Source organism: Amyelois transitella, chromosome 16, assembly GCF_032362555.1.
Source record: "Amyelois transitella isolate CPQ chromosome 16, ilAmyTran1.1, whole genome shotgun sequence".
NCBI classification, from domain to species: domain Eukaryota; kingdom Metazoa; phylum Arthropoda; class Insecta; order Lepidoptera; family Pyralidae; genus Amyelois; species Amyelois transitella.
Genome location: NC_083519.1, coordinates 4232870 through 4251989, shown reverse-complemented (window position 1 = coordinate 4251989; position 19120 = coordinate 4232870). Strand labels below are relative to the sequence as shown.

Here is a 19120-nt window from a genome sequence, read left to right as displayed (position 1 = left end):
GGGAAGCAGGCCTAAAAGGGTGCAAAGCCAGGAAGAAGCCTAGGCTGTCAGAAACTAATTAAAAGAAGCGCCTAGAAAAGCGTTACAGTAGGGGAAAGGGTGGCAAGATGGGGTAGCGGGTAAGACGGGGTATCCAGCGAAATTCACAGTTCAAACTGACCAATCACGCACGTTTATTCATCGTTCGATGCGCCGCCATGATACTTGTCAGTCGCCCGTCGGCAAACTGTTCGCAAGCGCTACATGTCGAAAAAAAATTTAAAAAAGTGTTTTACTACAAATTGTTTGTCATTTTTTGTTCTCGTTTGACACGTGACTGTGGTTTGTTAAATAACGCTAGCTAGGTGAGCTGTTGCTGTGATTGACGCTTAAACTAACCTAAAATAAGGTAGGCATTATGTTACTTTTAGATTGTTGACTGTTTTTTTTGTATTATTTTATTGCTAGAAAATGGCTCTGCAGTCAAGATGGGGTAACGGGGTACCCCATCTTGCCCCCCAATAAAAAAATGGTGTTTTTGCTTGGTTTTTGTAAAAATGAGTTTATTTTTTGTGTGCTTATTATATTTTTTCTTATTAGAATGGTTCGTGACTACAAACGCAAAACTAACAGAGGGTCGTGGTGCGAAGAATCCATGCGAGAAGCAGTTAAAGCTGTTTTGGATGCAAAAATGGGTTATTATAAAGCAGCTAAACAATTTGATGTGCCACAGACGACATTAGAGAGAAAAGTTAAGGCTGCCCGCTCCGTAATGAAGGAAACATCCGATGAAAACTTACCTATACCAATAAAAGTACCATTGGGTCCTAGGCTGCCTGTTTTTTCTGCGTTTGAAGAAGATGAGCTGTGTGCCTACATATTAGAAATGGAAGAAAGGTTATATGGGCTAACGGTTAAAGATGTAAAGAGATTAGTATATAAGTTAGCAATAAAAAATAATAAACCTAATCCGTTTAATGCTGAGAAAGAAGAAGCTGGTAGAGAATGGATGAATGGCTTCCTAAAACGACACCCAGAGCTTTCAATTAGAAAGCCTGAAAATACTTCTGCTGCCAGAGCATCTGGTTTTAACAAAGTTGCAGTAGAAAAATTCTTTAATTTCCTCGGCAACGTGTACGATGAACACCAACTCACTCCTGACCGTGTATATAACTGTGACGAAACTGGGGTGTCTGTTGTGCCAAAAACAAAATCAAAGATAATCGCTAAAAGAGGACGGAAACAGGTTGGAGCCATAGTTTCAGCAGAACGAGGACAGACGGTAACGGTCGAGATATGCTTCAGTGCAGCAGGAAACTACATGCCACCTATGCTTATTTTTCCAAGAAAAAGGATGACTCCAGAGTTGATGGTGAATTCACAAGCTGGTGCTTGGGGCACATGTAGTGATTCAGGCTGGATAACTTCCGAGCTGTTCCTTCAATGGTTTAAGAGATTTGTGATTTTCAGTGGAGCATCTAAAAAGAGACCCGTGCTTCTTTTACTAGATGGGCACAGCACACACACTCAAAATATTGACCTGATCAATGAAGCCAGAGCACATGGTGTTATAATCTTGTGTTTTCCTCCACACACAACTCACCGTTTACAAGTTGCGGATGTTGCGTTCATGCGACCATTGAGCGTTTATTATGAACAAGCCGTTACAGCCTGGCTGCGGTCTAACCCTGGACGAGTTGTTACTATCCGCCAAGTCGCTGAAATATTTGGAAATGCATTTGTTCAAGCAGCCGCTATGTCTACAGCAGTAAATGGATTTCGAAAATGTGGAATTTGGCCCTATAATCCAAACGTGTTTACCGAATCAGATTTTGCCCCTTCTTTGACAACCGAGATCCAGTTAAATGACAGTCAAACGTCCACAAACCAAGAAGTATTACAAGATATAAGCAATGTCACTACTGCCCAAACTATAGACACAGTAGCTGCACAAACAGCTGATAATGCTGCGACTTTAAACAGACACGTTGCTGATGACTCTTTGCCAGGGTGTTCCCACTGGAGTCCCAGGTTAGGTAATCAGGAACCACCATCAACATCATATCAAACTCAGGACCACCCAGAGACATTACAAACAGAACAAATTCAATCCGACTCATTAAAACCAGCTAAAAACCCTGTTCGTCAAGAACCAGAGACATCACAACCAGATAAAGTGCCAACATGCGATAAAAACGACAGTAGTTTTACTTTGGCTTCTCCAAAACAACTCCTTCCACTTCCGCTAACTAAAAAATCCTCTCGTATTACTAAAAAGCGTGGGAAAACAGTAATTATCACGTCGTCTCCCTACAAAAAAGAATTAGAAGTTATCGCCCAGAAGAAAAAAGATGCTGAACAGAAAAAAATAGAGAAAATGGAAACAAAGAAAAGAAAAGATGAATTAAAAAAACAGAAGAAAACTACTACAAAAGCACAAAATAAAAAATCTAAGAAAAATAGCCGAACAGTGAAAACAGCTAAACGACGAAGAGTCTCATCATCTGGAGATGAAAGTGAAGAGAAGGACACATCATGTATTTATTGTTCGGAATTATATTCTGTTTCCATTGAAGGGTGGATATCATGCTCAATATGCAAAAGATGGTCTCATAATAGCTGCGCAGGAATAGATGATGATGATGACGAGGCCGTCCACGTCTGCGAGTTCTGCCAGTGCAAATAATCATCTCTCACTGCGATCATTCTCATTACCCCATCTTACCTTAGGGGAGTACCCCATCTTACCAGCACCATGGGGCAAGACGGGGCAAAACACCTTTTAATTATTTTTATTTTTGTCTCCTAAATGTGTAACTAGAAGTTCTTAATGGCACCAAATATTAGAATAGTAGTAATAAGCTGTTATTTAAAAAATAAATATGATTATTTCACAATGTTTTTTTTTTTATTATAGACCTTTAAAGCTTAAGTACCCCATCTTGCCACCCTTTCCCCTACCAACATTTCACAGAGGAAGATTGGGCTAATGTGGTGTGGTCTGATGAATCTAACTTTAAGGTTAGTCAATTCTAGTAGTTTTCTTATAATTAAGAGCGTTTCCTTTTTAGCTCCACTCTTATAATACAAATTATAATCAATTTCCTAATTGGTGTTGTTTTTTCCTCAACCAGGTTTTTGGGACACCGGGTGTGACCTTTGTGAGGCGACGTATGGGCGCAGAATACCATGCAGATTGCGTTGTACCTACTGGCAAGCACGGCGGAGGTAGCATTATGATCTGGGGCTGCATGGCTGCCGATGGAGTTGGTGAAATGTTTGTTTGCGAATGTCGTATGAACAGAGAAAGTGCATCCAAGTACTCGAAACATCTCTAATGCCATCGCTAACAAGCATTTACGGTGACACCAACCTAGACGCTGTCATTTTTCAGCAAGACAACGCAATGTGTCATAAGTCAGGGACTGTGATGCGCTGGTTTCTTGAAAATAATATTGAGGTATTGGATTGGCCGGCGCAGCCTCCAGACCTCAACCCAATTGAGCATCTTTGGGGTATTTTAAAGCAGAGGATCAAGGAGCATAGTATTTCATCAAAAACTGCATTAAAAATGCATTAGTTCAAGAATGGAACAGTATTTCTAGGAATGAGTGTACAAAGTTAGTACGCAGCATGCCGGCTCGAATCAGTGCTGTAATAAAATCTAAAGGTGGACCTACTAGATTATAAGCTTTTCTTGTTTATATTAACCTAATTTTTAAGAAATAAATAAATATAGAAAATAAAAGTAGTTTTACTTCATTATTTTAATAAAAGTTGAGGGTGCCTAAGACTTTTGGCCAAGGCTGTATATGTTACGAATCTGGCAAGTGAAAATATGTGTACCAATGAAGTTTCTGTCTACCTCTTCTAAAAAGAGGCGTGGCGAAAATCTGTTTTTTTTATTAACCTATTTGTGAGTCATTGTCATCCTCCCGAAGCCTATCCAAGAAGAGTTTTCGAACGTTCATCATTCAATACTTAACTCCAAATCTGTGTTGTTGAAATTAACAAGTAAAATGATATCTCGCTTACCTCGATCGGTGTTGCCCGCTTGGTGTCACCAATTTTTTGGTATCTTTCTTTGAGAGTATCAGCTTTTAAACCCTGCCAGGGTAAGGAACCACGTAAAAAATACATAAACATATGGCCGAGTGCCTCTAGGTCGTCGCGTCTTGATTGTTCTGGAAATAAAAACGATTTTGTTTAGAAATTTGAATGAAAGTGTCGGGAATACCTACCTCTCTTGTGCAAACTGCTGGGATAATAACGAAAAATATGCTACTGAATACTATGAGTAATGTAAATAGCAAAAAAAGACTCTGCTTAATTGTACACTGATATTTTGACATTAAAGTTTCGCAATGTTTATACGTGTTTATGTTTTAACGAGAAACCTGGGAATTTTTGAGGCGATAGCTGTTGCCTTTTTCTTTAATCGCCTTTAACGTATACTAGACTTTACAGAGTCTAGTATACGTTATAGGCGATTAAAGACATATTTGGATAGACCTTCAAAAATCACCTTGGAACCTGCAGGGTTGTCATTTTATCAGCTTTATGTAGCGTATCTTGAAGCGACATTCGCGACAAGGCTTGGTATACCGAAAACCATCTCAATTACTCTGCTCCATTTCCTAGAACAGCCCATTTGGACCCAATGCTATTGCTCGGGTCGGTAACAATGATTTAACTAACAAGTAGTTGTTATACTTACCTTTTCCTAAATGTGTGTTTATTGACATGTATCGCGCGGTCCCAGTGAGCGATTTATGCTCCCGGTAAGGGATGTGCTTGTTTGTCTCTAAGTCTATATATTCTTTGGCCAAACCAAAATCTGAAACAAAAAACGTCTATGACTGACGATGACGTATGACAATGGTGATGAATTTAAAGGCAAGACCCATGTTAGGAACATATTCATAATCTCATCACTGTCATAAATGTTTAAAAGTATTTAATAATTTGAGTAGCTTTCCCTAACACAAATCTCGAGCCAATTTTGAAACTAGCTCAATATGTGTGTCTTGTTCAATACATTTATTTATTCGATTATAAACAATAGTGTGTAAATCATAGGTGGAGATTACAACCGCAGACCTCGCGGTGCGATAGTATTACTCAACTATCTCGTTACTTTAGTCGTGTTTTTGCGTTAAAATATTATATTAAGAACATCATTATCGTTAATGGTATGCTTATAACTTTTAATGTTAACATGTAAATTGATTGAAGCCTCGGTAATGAACTGAGCAACCTTGATGTCAGTGAAATTTATAGGGCATTTTGTTAACACAAAATGGCCAAAACTAACTACTTATAGGTATTAAAGAATATGTTTGCCATTTCGCTGAAAACTCGTTGATTTCCGGTATATTGAGATAAAACAGTATGTAAGGTTTTTTTTAAAATATCTAATGATGCAATGCATGCAATTCTGAATCCAAATTAATGTTATTTTTATATTGAACAGACTTATTAATTTAACAAACCTAAGTAATATTATGCATAATGATACGAGAAACTCTAGTTACACACATGATTTATATATCTCAATCGTCTATACCCACATTAAACTTTTATACATGCAATAGTCAGATTCGAAGAAACGAACAGTCCATACGCCCACGCTAAGGATTGGGACACACGTGTTGGAATCATCGCGTGGGGATCTCATAATATTTGGTTGCATTACACAAAGTAAAAAAAGTGCAGTGAATAATCACTCAGAAGTAAGATTATGGGTATAAAAATGGATATTAGGGAGCAAATAAAAGTAACTTCTCTGTGGAGTGTCTCCATATGGAAAAGTAATAAGTTTATTTGGCCACAATTGTATATAACTCGCAAACGGAAAAGACCTTATATGATCACTCGATTGCCCGTCTGTCAAAATTCTTGAAAATGAAAACCTAAAAACGTGTCATGTGCTAATCCATTCCAAACTATTAAGAGACTAAACAAAGAGTTTTATTGGTGCTTTCACTAGCTCGCTAAGCAGCACGCAGCGAATTCATCCGAAATGATTATTAATTATTGTTTGTACACAGTTTCATGAATTATTTCTAATAACAGAAGAGCCAAGTTGTAAAAACTTGAAGTCGAAATTGTAAGATTATTCTTTCGTTCGTCGGTATATTCTGCGAATACAAAACAAGTTATCCGCTGGCCAGCTGTCACTTCCGCACACAACCATCAATGAGGCAAAATTAATATGGCAATAGACTTATTTACAAATTATAGACTTACCAATGATGTGAATGATTTTTTCTCTTTTGGTTGCAGTTCTACCTATTAAAAAATTCTCAGGCTTAACATCCCGGTATATTAGATGTCTCGTGTGGACATACTCGATGCGGTGCAGCTGAAACAGACAGACAGACGATTATTATTGACGTCAACTTTTACATTACGTGTGACGTAATGTTAATTAATGGGAGCATGGTATGACAAATAAAAATTATATCATGACAATACTAAAATACAAATAAACGTAGATATGATAAAAACATTTTACTGATTAGACAACAGTAAAATCCTGTATCTGGTGATCAATACAGAAATTATTCATATCGTTTTTTTTTTTTTAATTTGTCAATCTTCTTAATATTAAAGTAAATTTATTTTGACTTTTAATACTACTTGATGATATTGTGTATTCATTTGACGAGGTTTGTGCTTTCGCTCTCCAATTTCTCGTATGCGATTCGGCAACAAAAAAGCAATTATGTTCACATATTTTTTGGTAATAGCGAGTTCATGCTCAATAGAATCCACGTAATGCAACACACGGTTATTTTAATATGCAAAAATTGAAACCGCATTCTATAGCGAAGTTATCTTGATCACAATCATAGGGGTGTAATCTACCGGCTTTGTATACAGGTTAGGGTTATAGCTACTAGTTATCTATTAGTTTCACTGCAGACAAAAAGGTCGCCCATTGACCTTGTCAACGTCAGGGTTTCAAACGAAATTTATCTTTTATATAAAGACTTGATATTTTCCGACTTTCAAAGGTTGTAAACTTGTTAAGGGTTGATAGCATCAAACCCTTAACACTTCTATATTTTCCTAGGTTTGTTCCATCTTTATTTGTCGGATTTACCTAAATAAAAAAACGCACAAATGCGAAAATCTTTTATTTAACCAAATATAGAGATTTATTCATTATGTAACTACATCAAGTAATTTACCGATACTAATTAGTTTTGTCATTTCCCCAAAGCTGTGGCATGATAGGGTCGCACTACATACGACATAAACGATATTTCACCACAAATCTAACTGACAAACATGACAGATATACATTCCATAATTTTGCCTAGTTGTAAAATTATTAATAACTAGCTTTCGCACCCTTGGGAAATTACAGAAACAATAGCCTATGTCATAACCGAAGGTCAACTCTATCTATAATAATAATAACTGGGTCTTAAAAATTTCGTGAAAATCAGTCCAATAGTTTTTGACTTTATTCCTTACAAATATACAAAAATACATATTTTTCTCTTTATAATTAGGGTGGATAACGTTAACAAATATTATCAACTCATGTTTTGATTAATGTATTAGTCACCAATTTTAATCGCTGTGACTTTTTATTGGGTTTTAATTCCTTATAAATGTAATAAAAAAATATCGGTGTCGGACAGAATTCTAACATTATTGGCGCGATCTCAGGGCGCGATAAAGTTTATTATGTCAATTAACAGTAAGGTCCATTGGAACGACAGAATCACCTAATGTATTTTACTTGGCAAGACCGCGACCTTACGTACATTTACAGTGACCCTAACATCACCTATGAGATAATTAACGTGTCATACGAAATGTGAACACGTGCGCGATAAAGTTTATCAAATCAATTAACAATGGGAACCTTTGTAGTGCCGCTGTCGATTCTGAATCACGTCACTTTCGTATGCGGAACTGTTACATGTTCTTATGGCGGGCCTATGATAACTGCTTACCATCAAGTGAGCCATAGAAATGTATTTAATAGTATTAAATTTGACCGGAAATAAAGAAGACCTAGCACTAATTACACAAAAAAAGGGGAGCATTTAATAAAAAAACGTTTTTATTTGAAACGCAGTACTACCGCTCTCATTGATAGATCTGCTAAGTTGAAAAACATGATAACTTATAAAAAAATCAAATTAACTTAGGAGGTTTATGCAGGAAGTTAATTATTTCTCATCAATTTCTTTTACATTAAATTTTTGGTTATTTTTTCATTTAATAAGTGGTTTTATTACTTTTTATGATGCAAATTACCATGAGAACGCGTCTGGTAGTTGTAAGAAAGTGTTATTGGCTCCAGCCATTATGTACCTAGCTGGTCATTTTCTTGTAGAATATCATGACAGTAGAAAATTGTTCAGTAACTACCAAGTATCGATATTCTTGCCAAATTAGTAGGTCGACCATCATTTTCTTCAGTAAGTGTAGAAAATCAATTTATCAGTATGACCAACAATAGCATTACGCTCTAATTTCATTATGACATGGACCATGAATATGGAAGTGTTCTTAGAATTATAATAAATTTAATACTATATACTGTACTTACCAACTGCATAGCAATCATTAAGACAGTCTTTAGAGAGAACCGGCGGCCGCACAAGTCGAAGAGGTCTTCCAGGGAGGGCCCCAGGAGTTCCATCACCAACGCATTGTATTTACCGCAAGGGCCGAAGTAGTACACCTCCGGGATGCCCTCCGCGGTCGAAGGCGCTACAGGGTGCAAGGCGAGGAACAGGGGGTGGGGAGAAGGAGGGACAAACAGCAAAATGTTTAGTACTCACATCACAACATGAGCATTGCTCTCGCTCGCACCAGGATGGCACAACACTGAATCCGATTGAACATAACCGAGTGAGAGCATTGCTTCTTACAAATAAAAAAAAAATAATAAAAATAGGATGCTAATCGCTAAGCCAATTTCAACTTAACGTCAGTCATTAGTAAACTTAATCACCTAGAATTAGGCGAGCGGCCGTACCGCCATGACCAGGGAGTGCGGTGCCCTCGCGGTGATAAATGCGTTCAATATCGGTTTCGGTGTTGTGCCAAATGTAACATGATACGCCTATCTACCGGAATGAGGAGATTATTCATGCACTTACGAGCTGCATCGCAATCATAAGGACAGTTTTCAGCCTGAACCTTCGTCCGCAGTGCACGAAGAGGTCTTCTAGGGAGGGCCCTAACAACTCCATGACCATAGCGTTGTAGCGACCACCGCACGTACCCAAGTAGTACACTTTCGGTACGCCCTCTAAGTAAATTGGATTGTCAGTATTGTTTATTATGTTAATAGCTACAAGGCTTCCACAAGGTCTGCAAGATGACAAGTGTACCACAATACAAAACCGCGGCAGCTGCGCTAATTGCAGCCTTATTATGTTATTAAATTTGACGACTAACAATTTTTGGAACGGGTTTTCCCTTGAAAAACTACAATACACAAGACGAAAGAAGAAACATATGGCGTGGCAGTATAAAAACATACTTTTGAGTTTCAAAATGTTCATTGCCATGGTGAACAAAATATTTGCTACTCTTGTTTTTTATAAATTATGATTTAAAAAAATACTATTACTAATGTGTTGTTCATAAACCTTACAGCAAACATTCTCATCAAACGGCCAAGTTTCTTCTTGCGTGACGTATGTATGCTGTGTTTCAAAGATATACCATTATCAATACTATGCCATTGCACCGTTATTAAAATTGATGATTTCAAAACTGTGCGTTATTTTCGTTCAGCATCAGTATAGTTTGTTTTAAAAACTTGATGCGCCAGGTGTCTTTGTTATAGCATCGCTGAATGGTGTTTACACCGTAGCGATGTAGGATGGGATATTATCGAGTATCCTTGACGTTGTAGCCTTCGTCTGAAGTGGCTGATACGCACGCGACTAACGCCCGATACACATCTATTTGTTGTAAGTACACTGGCCATAGTGCAAATTGGCCACTTTATAAGTCCTTATCGTTAAATGCAAGTTGGCTTCAGAAAATAATCTTGAAATTAACAAACTATATCAATTTTACCGTCGTATTATTATTGATCTGATTTGATTTACACTGTGGTGAGTGTACGTCCGATAATTCTGTACCAGATATTGTCTCATAGTTGATATAGTATCTAGGTACTCAATAGTCCACTTGCAACATATTATTGCAATATTTTATACGACTAGTCATTTAAGTGAGTGTTTGTCAAGATACTAATACAAATCAGACAATCAAAACAACTTTTGACGTCGAATTTACACTATGGTGAGTGTACAACGTATGATAACCCTACACCACAGATGTTACAGTAGTAGATGGAGTATCTACTTGATTGTCCACATTATTACTAGCAATTATACGACTAATCATTGTAAAATGAGTGGGTACCAACCGTGCGTGCCTAGTAACTTGTAAAATCGGTATTCTAGGTGCAACTGCGGCGCCTTCGACTTCATGGGCTCCATTTTAATCGCTACATGTTCGTTGTTGTAGAGATTTTTCCCTGTAAAAAAAAAAATATAAAGATATTTAATTTCTATGGAAATAACACGTCAATTTTGATACTTCCAAGTAATTGAAGATTTTATCATTGTCAATAGCGTCATAGTTAGACTCCTCACGAATATATATATCCACCAGAGCAGTTAATTGATAAGAGAAGTGATTATTATGTTGCTCAACCCGTCTTACGGAATAAAAAGAGCGTCGAAGGTGATAGAACTCTGAAGTTCAGAACCCTCTTGATTGACTTTTTCAATCTGCGCGGGACTTCGCCCGGAATAAAAAGTATAAATGAAAAGTCAATACAAATACATTTCTATTAATCAAATTACTATCTAATAGTTTGTTGCTAAGGCATAAGACATGAACGTACGTGGGAGTAATACTTCAAAATGATTAGATTACATTCTTGTAAATGCCTAGACTGAAAGCTTGCTGAACCGTCTAAATCGATTATTCTATAGGCACGCAATTACGAGTGCTTCTCAATTTACCGTTGAAGAGTCTCATTCTAAGATTTATTGAATACCATTTCATACAAATTAAATTTTAGGTGATTGACTTAACAAGACCAAAAATCTAAAACCAGAAATCTAATCTAGATTTGCACGGGAAACATGGCACCATCGTACAAGCAAAAACCAAAGATTTATTTCCAGCAACTAAGTATACATGTTGAAAAATTCATAAAGTAATAAAATAATTTAAAAAAAAAATTATCGCTGAACGTAACAGGCGTGAAAACAAAAAAATAAATGCAGAATTCAACTGAGGCAAGAATAAATTTTGATAAAGTGTAAAACGTCTAGAGATACCTATCAAAAAATAAATTTCCCGTTATGATCTCTTTGAAATTATTGCGGTATCGTCCTCGACGAGTCGATACCCAATTTTTAATGATTTATCGCACGGTTGTTATGAGGGAAGGCCCGCGGTGTTTATTTTGCAGGATAAATATTTATTTGCCGATTCATTTAAAATGGACCGTCCCTATATGTGGATTGCAAATAATGTATACAATTAAAAATTATTTTATCACATGTACGTTAAAGGCTATTACAAATAGCAGTACAAAAGCTGTTTTTAACCTAGTACTTCAAAAACACTATCATTTTGAGAAAACGTTGTTGTGTTTAGAAAATCATGAAAAGAAGACGCTTAGGACTTCTCCTTTTTAAAATTAAGACCAAACTATTGTCGGCGGAACGAACCAAATAAAGAAAAAACATTCCTTTATATTTTTTATAAACTATCAATGCTAAGCAACTTTAAGTAATGTGAGATTTGTTAGTGAATTTTGTAAATACAGTACGGTAATGGATTTTACCGAGCCGCCAGTCATGTTGCATCCCCAAAGGAAATGAGGTATTACGATGTGTATATAGGTAATTAAGTTCAGATAGATACATGTTACAAGTGTAGGCTTTCCTCTCTCATCATAGACTCTGTTTTCTATTGCATTCTCTATTGTAGGATCTGAACCACATAAAATTATGAAATAAATTAATGGAATGGTTGAGATCAACATAAGAATGAGAATTTTTGGTGAAAGAAAGAAAGAAAGAAAAATATTTTATTTGATATCACAAACTTAACTATACTGGTGCTTATGTTCTTTTGTTTCTCATGTTACATACATACGGTATGGTTATGATTTAATTCTGCCAAAAACCACATGACATGCCGGTATATTATGTTCAGGCATTATTGCATCATGGGATACACTTTACGGCAACACGATCAATACGACTTGCAAACAAAATTTAACAACTGGCTGCCATTTGGCCGACAAGAAAACACAAGGTAATCGAACCCCTTGTATGCTGACTTTTACTCCATTATTCTTAAGGGACTACTTTAGTTCCTGCCATAATGGCGTATCTATTTGTTTACATATACGGTTTGAAATACATTCAGAATTTCTACATTTATAAGTTGAATCCACATACATAACAAGAGTTCGACCATGGCTCCGCCCATGTAAAATGAAAAATCCCGCTTACTTCTATTCCCGCGGGAATTAAAGGAAATCCTCTCTAGGCACTGCAAACATGCACACAAGAAACCTATATGATAAATTCAAACCTCATGACCCAACGGTTTGGGCTGTGTATTTGATATGTTAGTCGATCAGTCAGTGTCCTCTTGATACCTACTTCCATTTTTATAATATGAGATCATTGTGCCATTGCCTGACGCTGCCAAGCCATTCATAACTATCTCAGCTAGCTAAAGTTTAAACCTCCATAATCACTAGTGAAAATTCAGGTTATTTCTTTTATTACTTTAGATAAATCTATCTTTGACATCGCAAAATTCTAAATTCCTAACAAAGTGTCAAAAACGTTTTCAAAGGAATAGCGTGTGACGCGACTGCCAGTCACATTACGATATGATTATCAGCGTCATACATCAGTACGAAAGATGATTACGGAGATATCAGATCTCAATTGTCTATCTTATCAGTTTATCATTGGACAAATTAAGTACAAACGGTGAAAACTGCCTAATACTATAAAAATGACCGAAATTTTCCCAAGGTCGGTTGACGTCAGGCAGACAACCAACCGTAATAACTGTGCAAAATCTTTTGAAAACCACAAGATGTCATGCTGTTTTTAGCGGAGTTCGGGCTTTAGCAGATAGTTGAGAACCGGAAGAACCAAAAGTATGACTTGGTAACAAGTTACGTACACACATAAAATCACGTCTCTTTCCTGGAGGAGATAGGTTATACGTTTTCAAAACTAAGGACCTGTCTCATAAAGTCAATAATTGAAATTTTTCAATACCCAATATCTGACAACTCTGAGACTAGTTAATCTTAAGTTGATATGAAAAAAATCAATATAAATTAGATTAATTTGTTAGAGTTCCCTTGCGCTCGGAAGCAAAACAAGTGACTGCAAAATTACAAAGTACAAACAAAATCGAGCAACCAGACCACAAGTTTCTTTCTTATCATCTCGTTCGAGAAACTTCACAGGCAAGAAACGCAATTACCAGTCGACTTTGACTCTACATAAGCACTATTGTTAAATTTTTCCCAAAGGTCGTGTTTACTCGCCAGACTAAGACTTCGTCATGAATGCGCGCAGCAATTTATTTTATACAACGAGTTTAAGATACAAGGTCTTTTTTACACAAAATTATAAATTGCCTAGTTACTTTGAATACATTTAGTATTTTTGTGTGTGTTCGACATTGTAGAATTATTTTTGTACAAACACAAGAGGAATCCCAAGTTTATAAGCCTATCCTTTATTCACCTTTTACGACGTCCATGGCAAAGATATGGAATGGATCTATTCTGCAGCGCCGGAAACCACACAGCACATATAGTAGGAAATCAACAAGCAGAGCCTATGGATCAAAAATTCCCAAGGCTCGTTGGTTTATGGTAGTCAGTTGTAAAATCTGTTCAAAACATGTTAAGTAGCACTTACATGCTTTTACTAACAGACCCCGCGTTTCAAAGATGAGCTGAAAATGCGAGAGCGTTCGTACCAATTGAGTTGGTATGAATGAAAACTCCTACGCTCCCCTTAAGTTTTGATGCTGCTTATTTACTTTGCAACTTTTCAGTGCTCAACTTTGTAACTCACTTGGAGCCCATCGCAAAGAAATACATCATAATTTTTTTTAGAACCTAGTATGAACTTTGAAGTTGTGTGATTGTATAGTACTGTGTGAAATTTATAGTATGTACCTATAACATCTAGATATACCAAGCCCCATATGTGTCTTCCGTTGCCTGCCATATTTGCGGGTGTAGACCCTTTTACATTACTTCTAAATTACAGGAAGTTGCCGGATGTGTGGAGTGGTTCGAGACTGTAACATTTCTTGGATGTCGTCTTAGAAAATGTTTCTTATCTATTTCGGTAACAGTTTATAACGCGAATTCAATGTTCAACAATGCCTGTTTGACACTTGCTTTTATGTAGGTTGTTTAAAAAAATTGTTATTTAGAAGACAATTAAATTATCATTTCGCATTACTTCTGACTGTGTAAATTTCTGTGCAATAAAGATATTACAAACAAATAAATCATTATAAAGAAATAGAAACATACTTAAAATACGCCTTTTTCCTGAAGAAGAAAGAAGAGACCTAATTTTTCCACTTGCTACGATTTCTTTATATTTTTTCGCTTCATCCACATTCATAACCGCAATAAGTTACAGCAAGCTCGTCATTAGTACAGTCAACAGAATTCCAATCTACCCAAATTCACTGTAAATTCGCCTCTAATGCAGCGTCATAGATATTCTATGCATGGTACTTTATATACGGTTGACTGTACTAACGAAGAGTTTGTTTTTACTTGTGACGACTAGGAATGTGGATGAAGCCAATGCGGTTGGCTATATTAAAAATTTTAGCATAATGAAGTGATTACAGCTGTGTCATAACAGATAACTTGGAAATCATAGAGGCGGACGGTGTAACTGGGAGCACGCAAAGATGAGAGAGAAAATAAAAGCAGATTGAAACTGTTTACACGTTAATAGTTATTCCTTGTCTTGAATCAACTACAGTGATTCCAAACACGATCAGAATAAACACATTCTCTACAAACTGTATCGATTCCCAGCCTGCAACATTATTGCCTACAATCTATCCTAATGTAAATGCGGGCGGATTCCACCCCCAACCACAAGCGAACAGAAATAGACTTGTTTTATATAGATACTGGAGTATCTCTTTGTAAACAACTATAAATGTTTCGTTAAAATTGATACCGTTTATGAAACTGCATTCATATTTTTGTCGGCGACCCAGTGGTGAGACCGTTCCATTCTCTGTGTCATAAATTAGGAGGATTAATCCCCGGTCAGATATAAATAAAATCTTTTCCTCAACTGATTACAAAATGCGGCCACACAATGAGATCTGATTGACTGGCCGAACATGTGACGCAAACATTGACATGCATGAAAACGCCATTGGTTTTAGTGTAAGCAAGATACAGGAGTAAGATAAGAGTACCCGAAAGTAACTTGCATGAAGAGATTTATGAACGTAGATGAAGCGAGAGAGGTATGCATGGATCGGGGCAAGTACATAGATAGATGTTGTTTCTGCCTACTCCTCCGAGAAGTGCATGATTTTATGTATACATGTAAGATATCGTATGCCGTTTAATTATTCACTGCATTCTGAATCTATTGCAGATATTTTAACCTTGGAATTTGAAGATTCACGGTCACGGCATGGCATTAGTGTGAAATTTTGAAATTCTTAAAGAACAAATTAAAAATTCAAAAATGCTTATTCTTTATTATGGGATACTTCATATCACTTAATAATTTTTATATCTTTTGGCTTCATTATCATAATTCACAACATTAGTTGACGTCAAATAAATTACTTAAAACTACTCGTAAGTTCACTGCCGCTTTCAAAGCGTCAATGCAGAAAAAGCGGTAACAAACTGCACTGCATCATTTTCCTCAACAACTTCAACCTCACAACTATCCAATCTTAGAATAGAAATGTGGACGAGAGAACACATTGTTCAAAACCGTTTTAACATATCAAAAGATATATTTTTCTAAACTTTCGCGTTGCATTATGTTATTTATAAATGCTTAATACAGGTATTAAACATTCAGTCTTTTCAAGACTGTTGGCTCTGTCTACCCCGCAAAGGATATAGACGTGACCATATGTATGTAACGTGATTTTGATCTCTGATTTTGCTAATTAGTAAATTCTTGGTTGTATTAACATAACAGAATATCTAAAAAGAAAAAATAAAATTTGTTGTTTTCATAGTTTTGGTTGCAACAAAAGTTCAGGAAAGATAATAATATGAGTAGTTAAAAGTTAACGTTGTACTCGTAACTACTAGATAATAATTTGTATACAAAATCAATGAGTTGTTTGGGTAAGAATACCATGTTTAATTCGGCCATAACGTGTTACGACGATGGTAGAGGGCTAAACTGGCGAAACATTTTATGGAAATTCGATAATTCCCGACCATAATTCGACCGCGGATCTCTCAAATTTTTCTTATGTTTTATTAATAAAACCGACAAAATCATAAACAGTTTTGCGTTTTCATTGCCTGTATGTAATGTATTGTATGATAAAGCTAAAAAATAAATGAAAGCCACATATAATCTTATTATAAAAAACTCAAAAAGAATTATATAATATTGACATTTAATTGCGAATCCATAATATAAGATAAGCTTGAGCATAAAATATCATCAGTAGCAGATTAATTAAAAGAGATAAAGGGGCCTCTAGATAGAGTATCCCTGCGTATATCAAACGCCTACAAAGTAAAACCTAATATAATATTCTGTATATAAAATTAAAACCACCTAATTTTACGTTTATTGATACAAGACGAACCTGGGAGCTGTTTAGAAGTCAATTAATTTTGACCTTTAGGGAGAGAAATTTCAATTTCGTTTGCAATTAGCATCCTATCTTGGTTCCCTAATGGGATGTTCCACTGGAAGAAATTAATCGAGATTTATACGACAGTAAAATAAACCATAACAACAGTAAAAAAAATGGGTACCTGGTTCATTTCTTAGACTTATTTATTAAAAGTTCTAACAGTTGTGTGTCAATGCATAAGGTTACAGGACTCTGGGACCAGGTGATAGGTATTATTTCAATAAGTACCTACAAACCTCTTCCAGAAATTAAAGCATCAACTTTGGGCAACCACAATAAATTTGTTTGACACAATATGTTTGTTTGATTGGTTTATGATAAAAATTAAAGTTGGGTTCTAATGGCGTTTATATGTGTATATACCTATACAAAATAAAGGTATAATATGTGTACATAGGAATTAAAAGATTCTGCTTTTAAAAATGATTAAATACTATGATCGCATTTCGCAGTTAATTTCATAAATTTTCTCCAACAATACTAATTATTACATTGCATTATAACAGGATTCAAATTGTAAAGTATTAAAATTGAATTTAGCATTTAATAATATGTAAAAGGAAACCACTCAAACCACGAGAGACAATTTGAAGCAGACTTGCGAGGTTCAATAATCCTATCGTAAGGCCGGGACTCCACCAAAGCGGAGACGAGACGAGCGGAGAGGAGATGTTTTTTAAACAACCAATAGAATTGAGTTATTGACACGTCTCTTCTCCGCTCAGCTTCAGTGGAGATCGCTGTGCGGAGATGTGTAATATTTGTATGTCGCGATGGAAGCGGAGATGTGAGCTGTGCGCGGACGACGCGCAGTGGAGACGAGAGATGTGAGCGGCGTGCAGTGAGCGATGTCACCCTCCCCCCTCTCGCCCGCCTTTCGTGTCAGAATGCGTACTGAGCACTCAACGCCCCGCACCCGAGCTGAAAAACATCTCTTCTCGCACAGCACACAGCACACCGCACACATCTCCGCTTTGGTGGAGTCCCGCGAGCTGAAAAACATCTCTTCTCGCACAGCACACAGCACACCGCACACATCTCTGCTTTGGTGGAGTCCCGGCCTAAATGAGAATGAATCAACGAAAGCTTGACTCATCAAGCAAATGGTAGCAAATACATTTAAGGGTAAGCAATGCACCGATATATTTAAAGCGAAGTCGAAATTGTATGTCATGTCAATAAATTTAGTTTGAATCTCATTTCTGCGAAATCATGGTGAAATATCCACACTAATAATAAAGAGGAAAGATTTGTATTTTTGTATGTTTGTGTGGAATAAACTCAAAAACTACTGGTCCGATTTTGATAAAATTTGGCACAGATATAGAATAGACCTTCAAAAGTGACATAGGCATAAATTTGTTTTGAAATAAATTTATTTCAAAACATAAAACACAAAAATATGTCCACCCGTGCGAAGCCGGGGCGGGCCGCTAGTTTTGATATAATTCGAACTTGTCATAATCACCGTATTTATTTTAATATTCATTCTAAATAATGAAAATCATTTTGTGCTCATTTTAAATAATTCGAAATAATATTTGCTAAGTGACTAAGTCGAAATACAACATGCATTGACGCCTAAGCAACAGATTTGGGTCGAACTAGACTATGATTCACGTAAATCGAAGTAGATTGTATTGTTGGTTTTGATTGTAAATTGATACAATTATAACATCTTTTTACCACTAAGTTTCAATAAAAATTCCTGATTGGTTCCTACCAAATAAAAGCACAAAGCAAGTAGCTCTTAATTATGATGCATGATTTGGTAAATGTCTTTTACAATCTAATATCAAGATGATCCATGAATGGTTTATAAAACGGAAAACTCGAATGCTAAAATTTTTAGTGGCCAGTCTGCTTAATCTATTTATACTCGATATAAATTATCTGAAACAGTTTCTTTTAAAATCACGAATTCAGTAAAATAATATTTAGAAAGTGCCCAGTTACCAAAAAAACACGATTGAAGAGTAAATACGCATCGATTTAATCACTCCGCACGTGTCTCACGTTATTTCTATGACGCGCACGTCGCGACCACTGACTTTTTAAAACGAACACGCTAGACAATGTATTGGTTTTTGATGGCTTCAATTAGTGCTAAAATTATATTGAGTTTGACTGGATAGCACTTTTCATTTTTGACGTATACTCTTAATAATGCATGACATAGTGTGATTATAATATA

At 36.1% G+C, this 19120-nt stretch overlaps 1 protein-coding gene across 23 annotated transcripts in view; it reads right to left on the bottom strand.

The window, feature by feature from the left end:
• LOC106129681 (casein kinase I) overlaps nucleotides 1–19120 on the bottom strand; it is a 47174-nt gene that overhangs the window by 11642 nt on the left and 16412 nt on the right. For all 23 annotated transcript variants that reach the window (XM_013328309.2, XM_060948600.1, XM_060948601.1 and 20 more), the window contains 5 exons: nucleotides 10397–10507; nucleotides 8555–8718; nucleotides 6229–6343; nucleotides 4697–4816; nucleotides 4015–4163 (listed from right to left, as the gene is read on the bottom strand). In XM_013328309.2, coding sequence (XP_013183763.1) covers nucleotides 4015–4163; nucleotides 4697–4816; nucleotides 6229–6343; nucleotides 8555–8718; nucleotides 10397–10507 — 659 coding nt within the window. The remainder of the gene's footprint in view (nucleotides 1–4014; nucleotides 4164–4696; nucleotides 4817–6228; nucleotides 6344–8554; nucleotides 8719–10396; nucleotides 10508–19120) is intronic.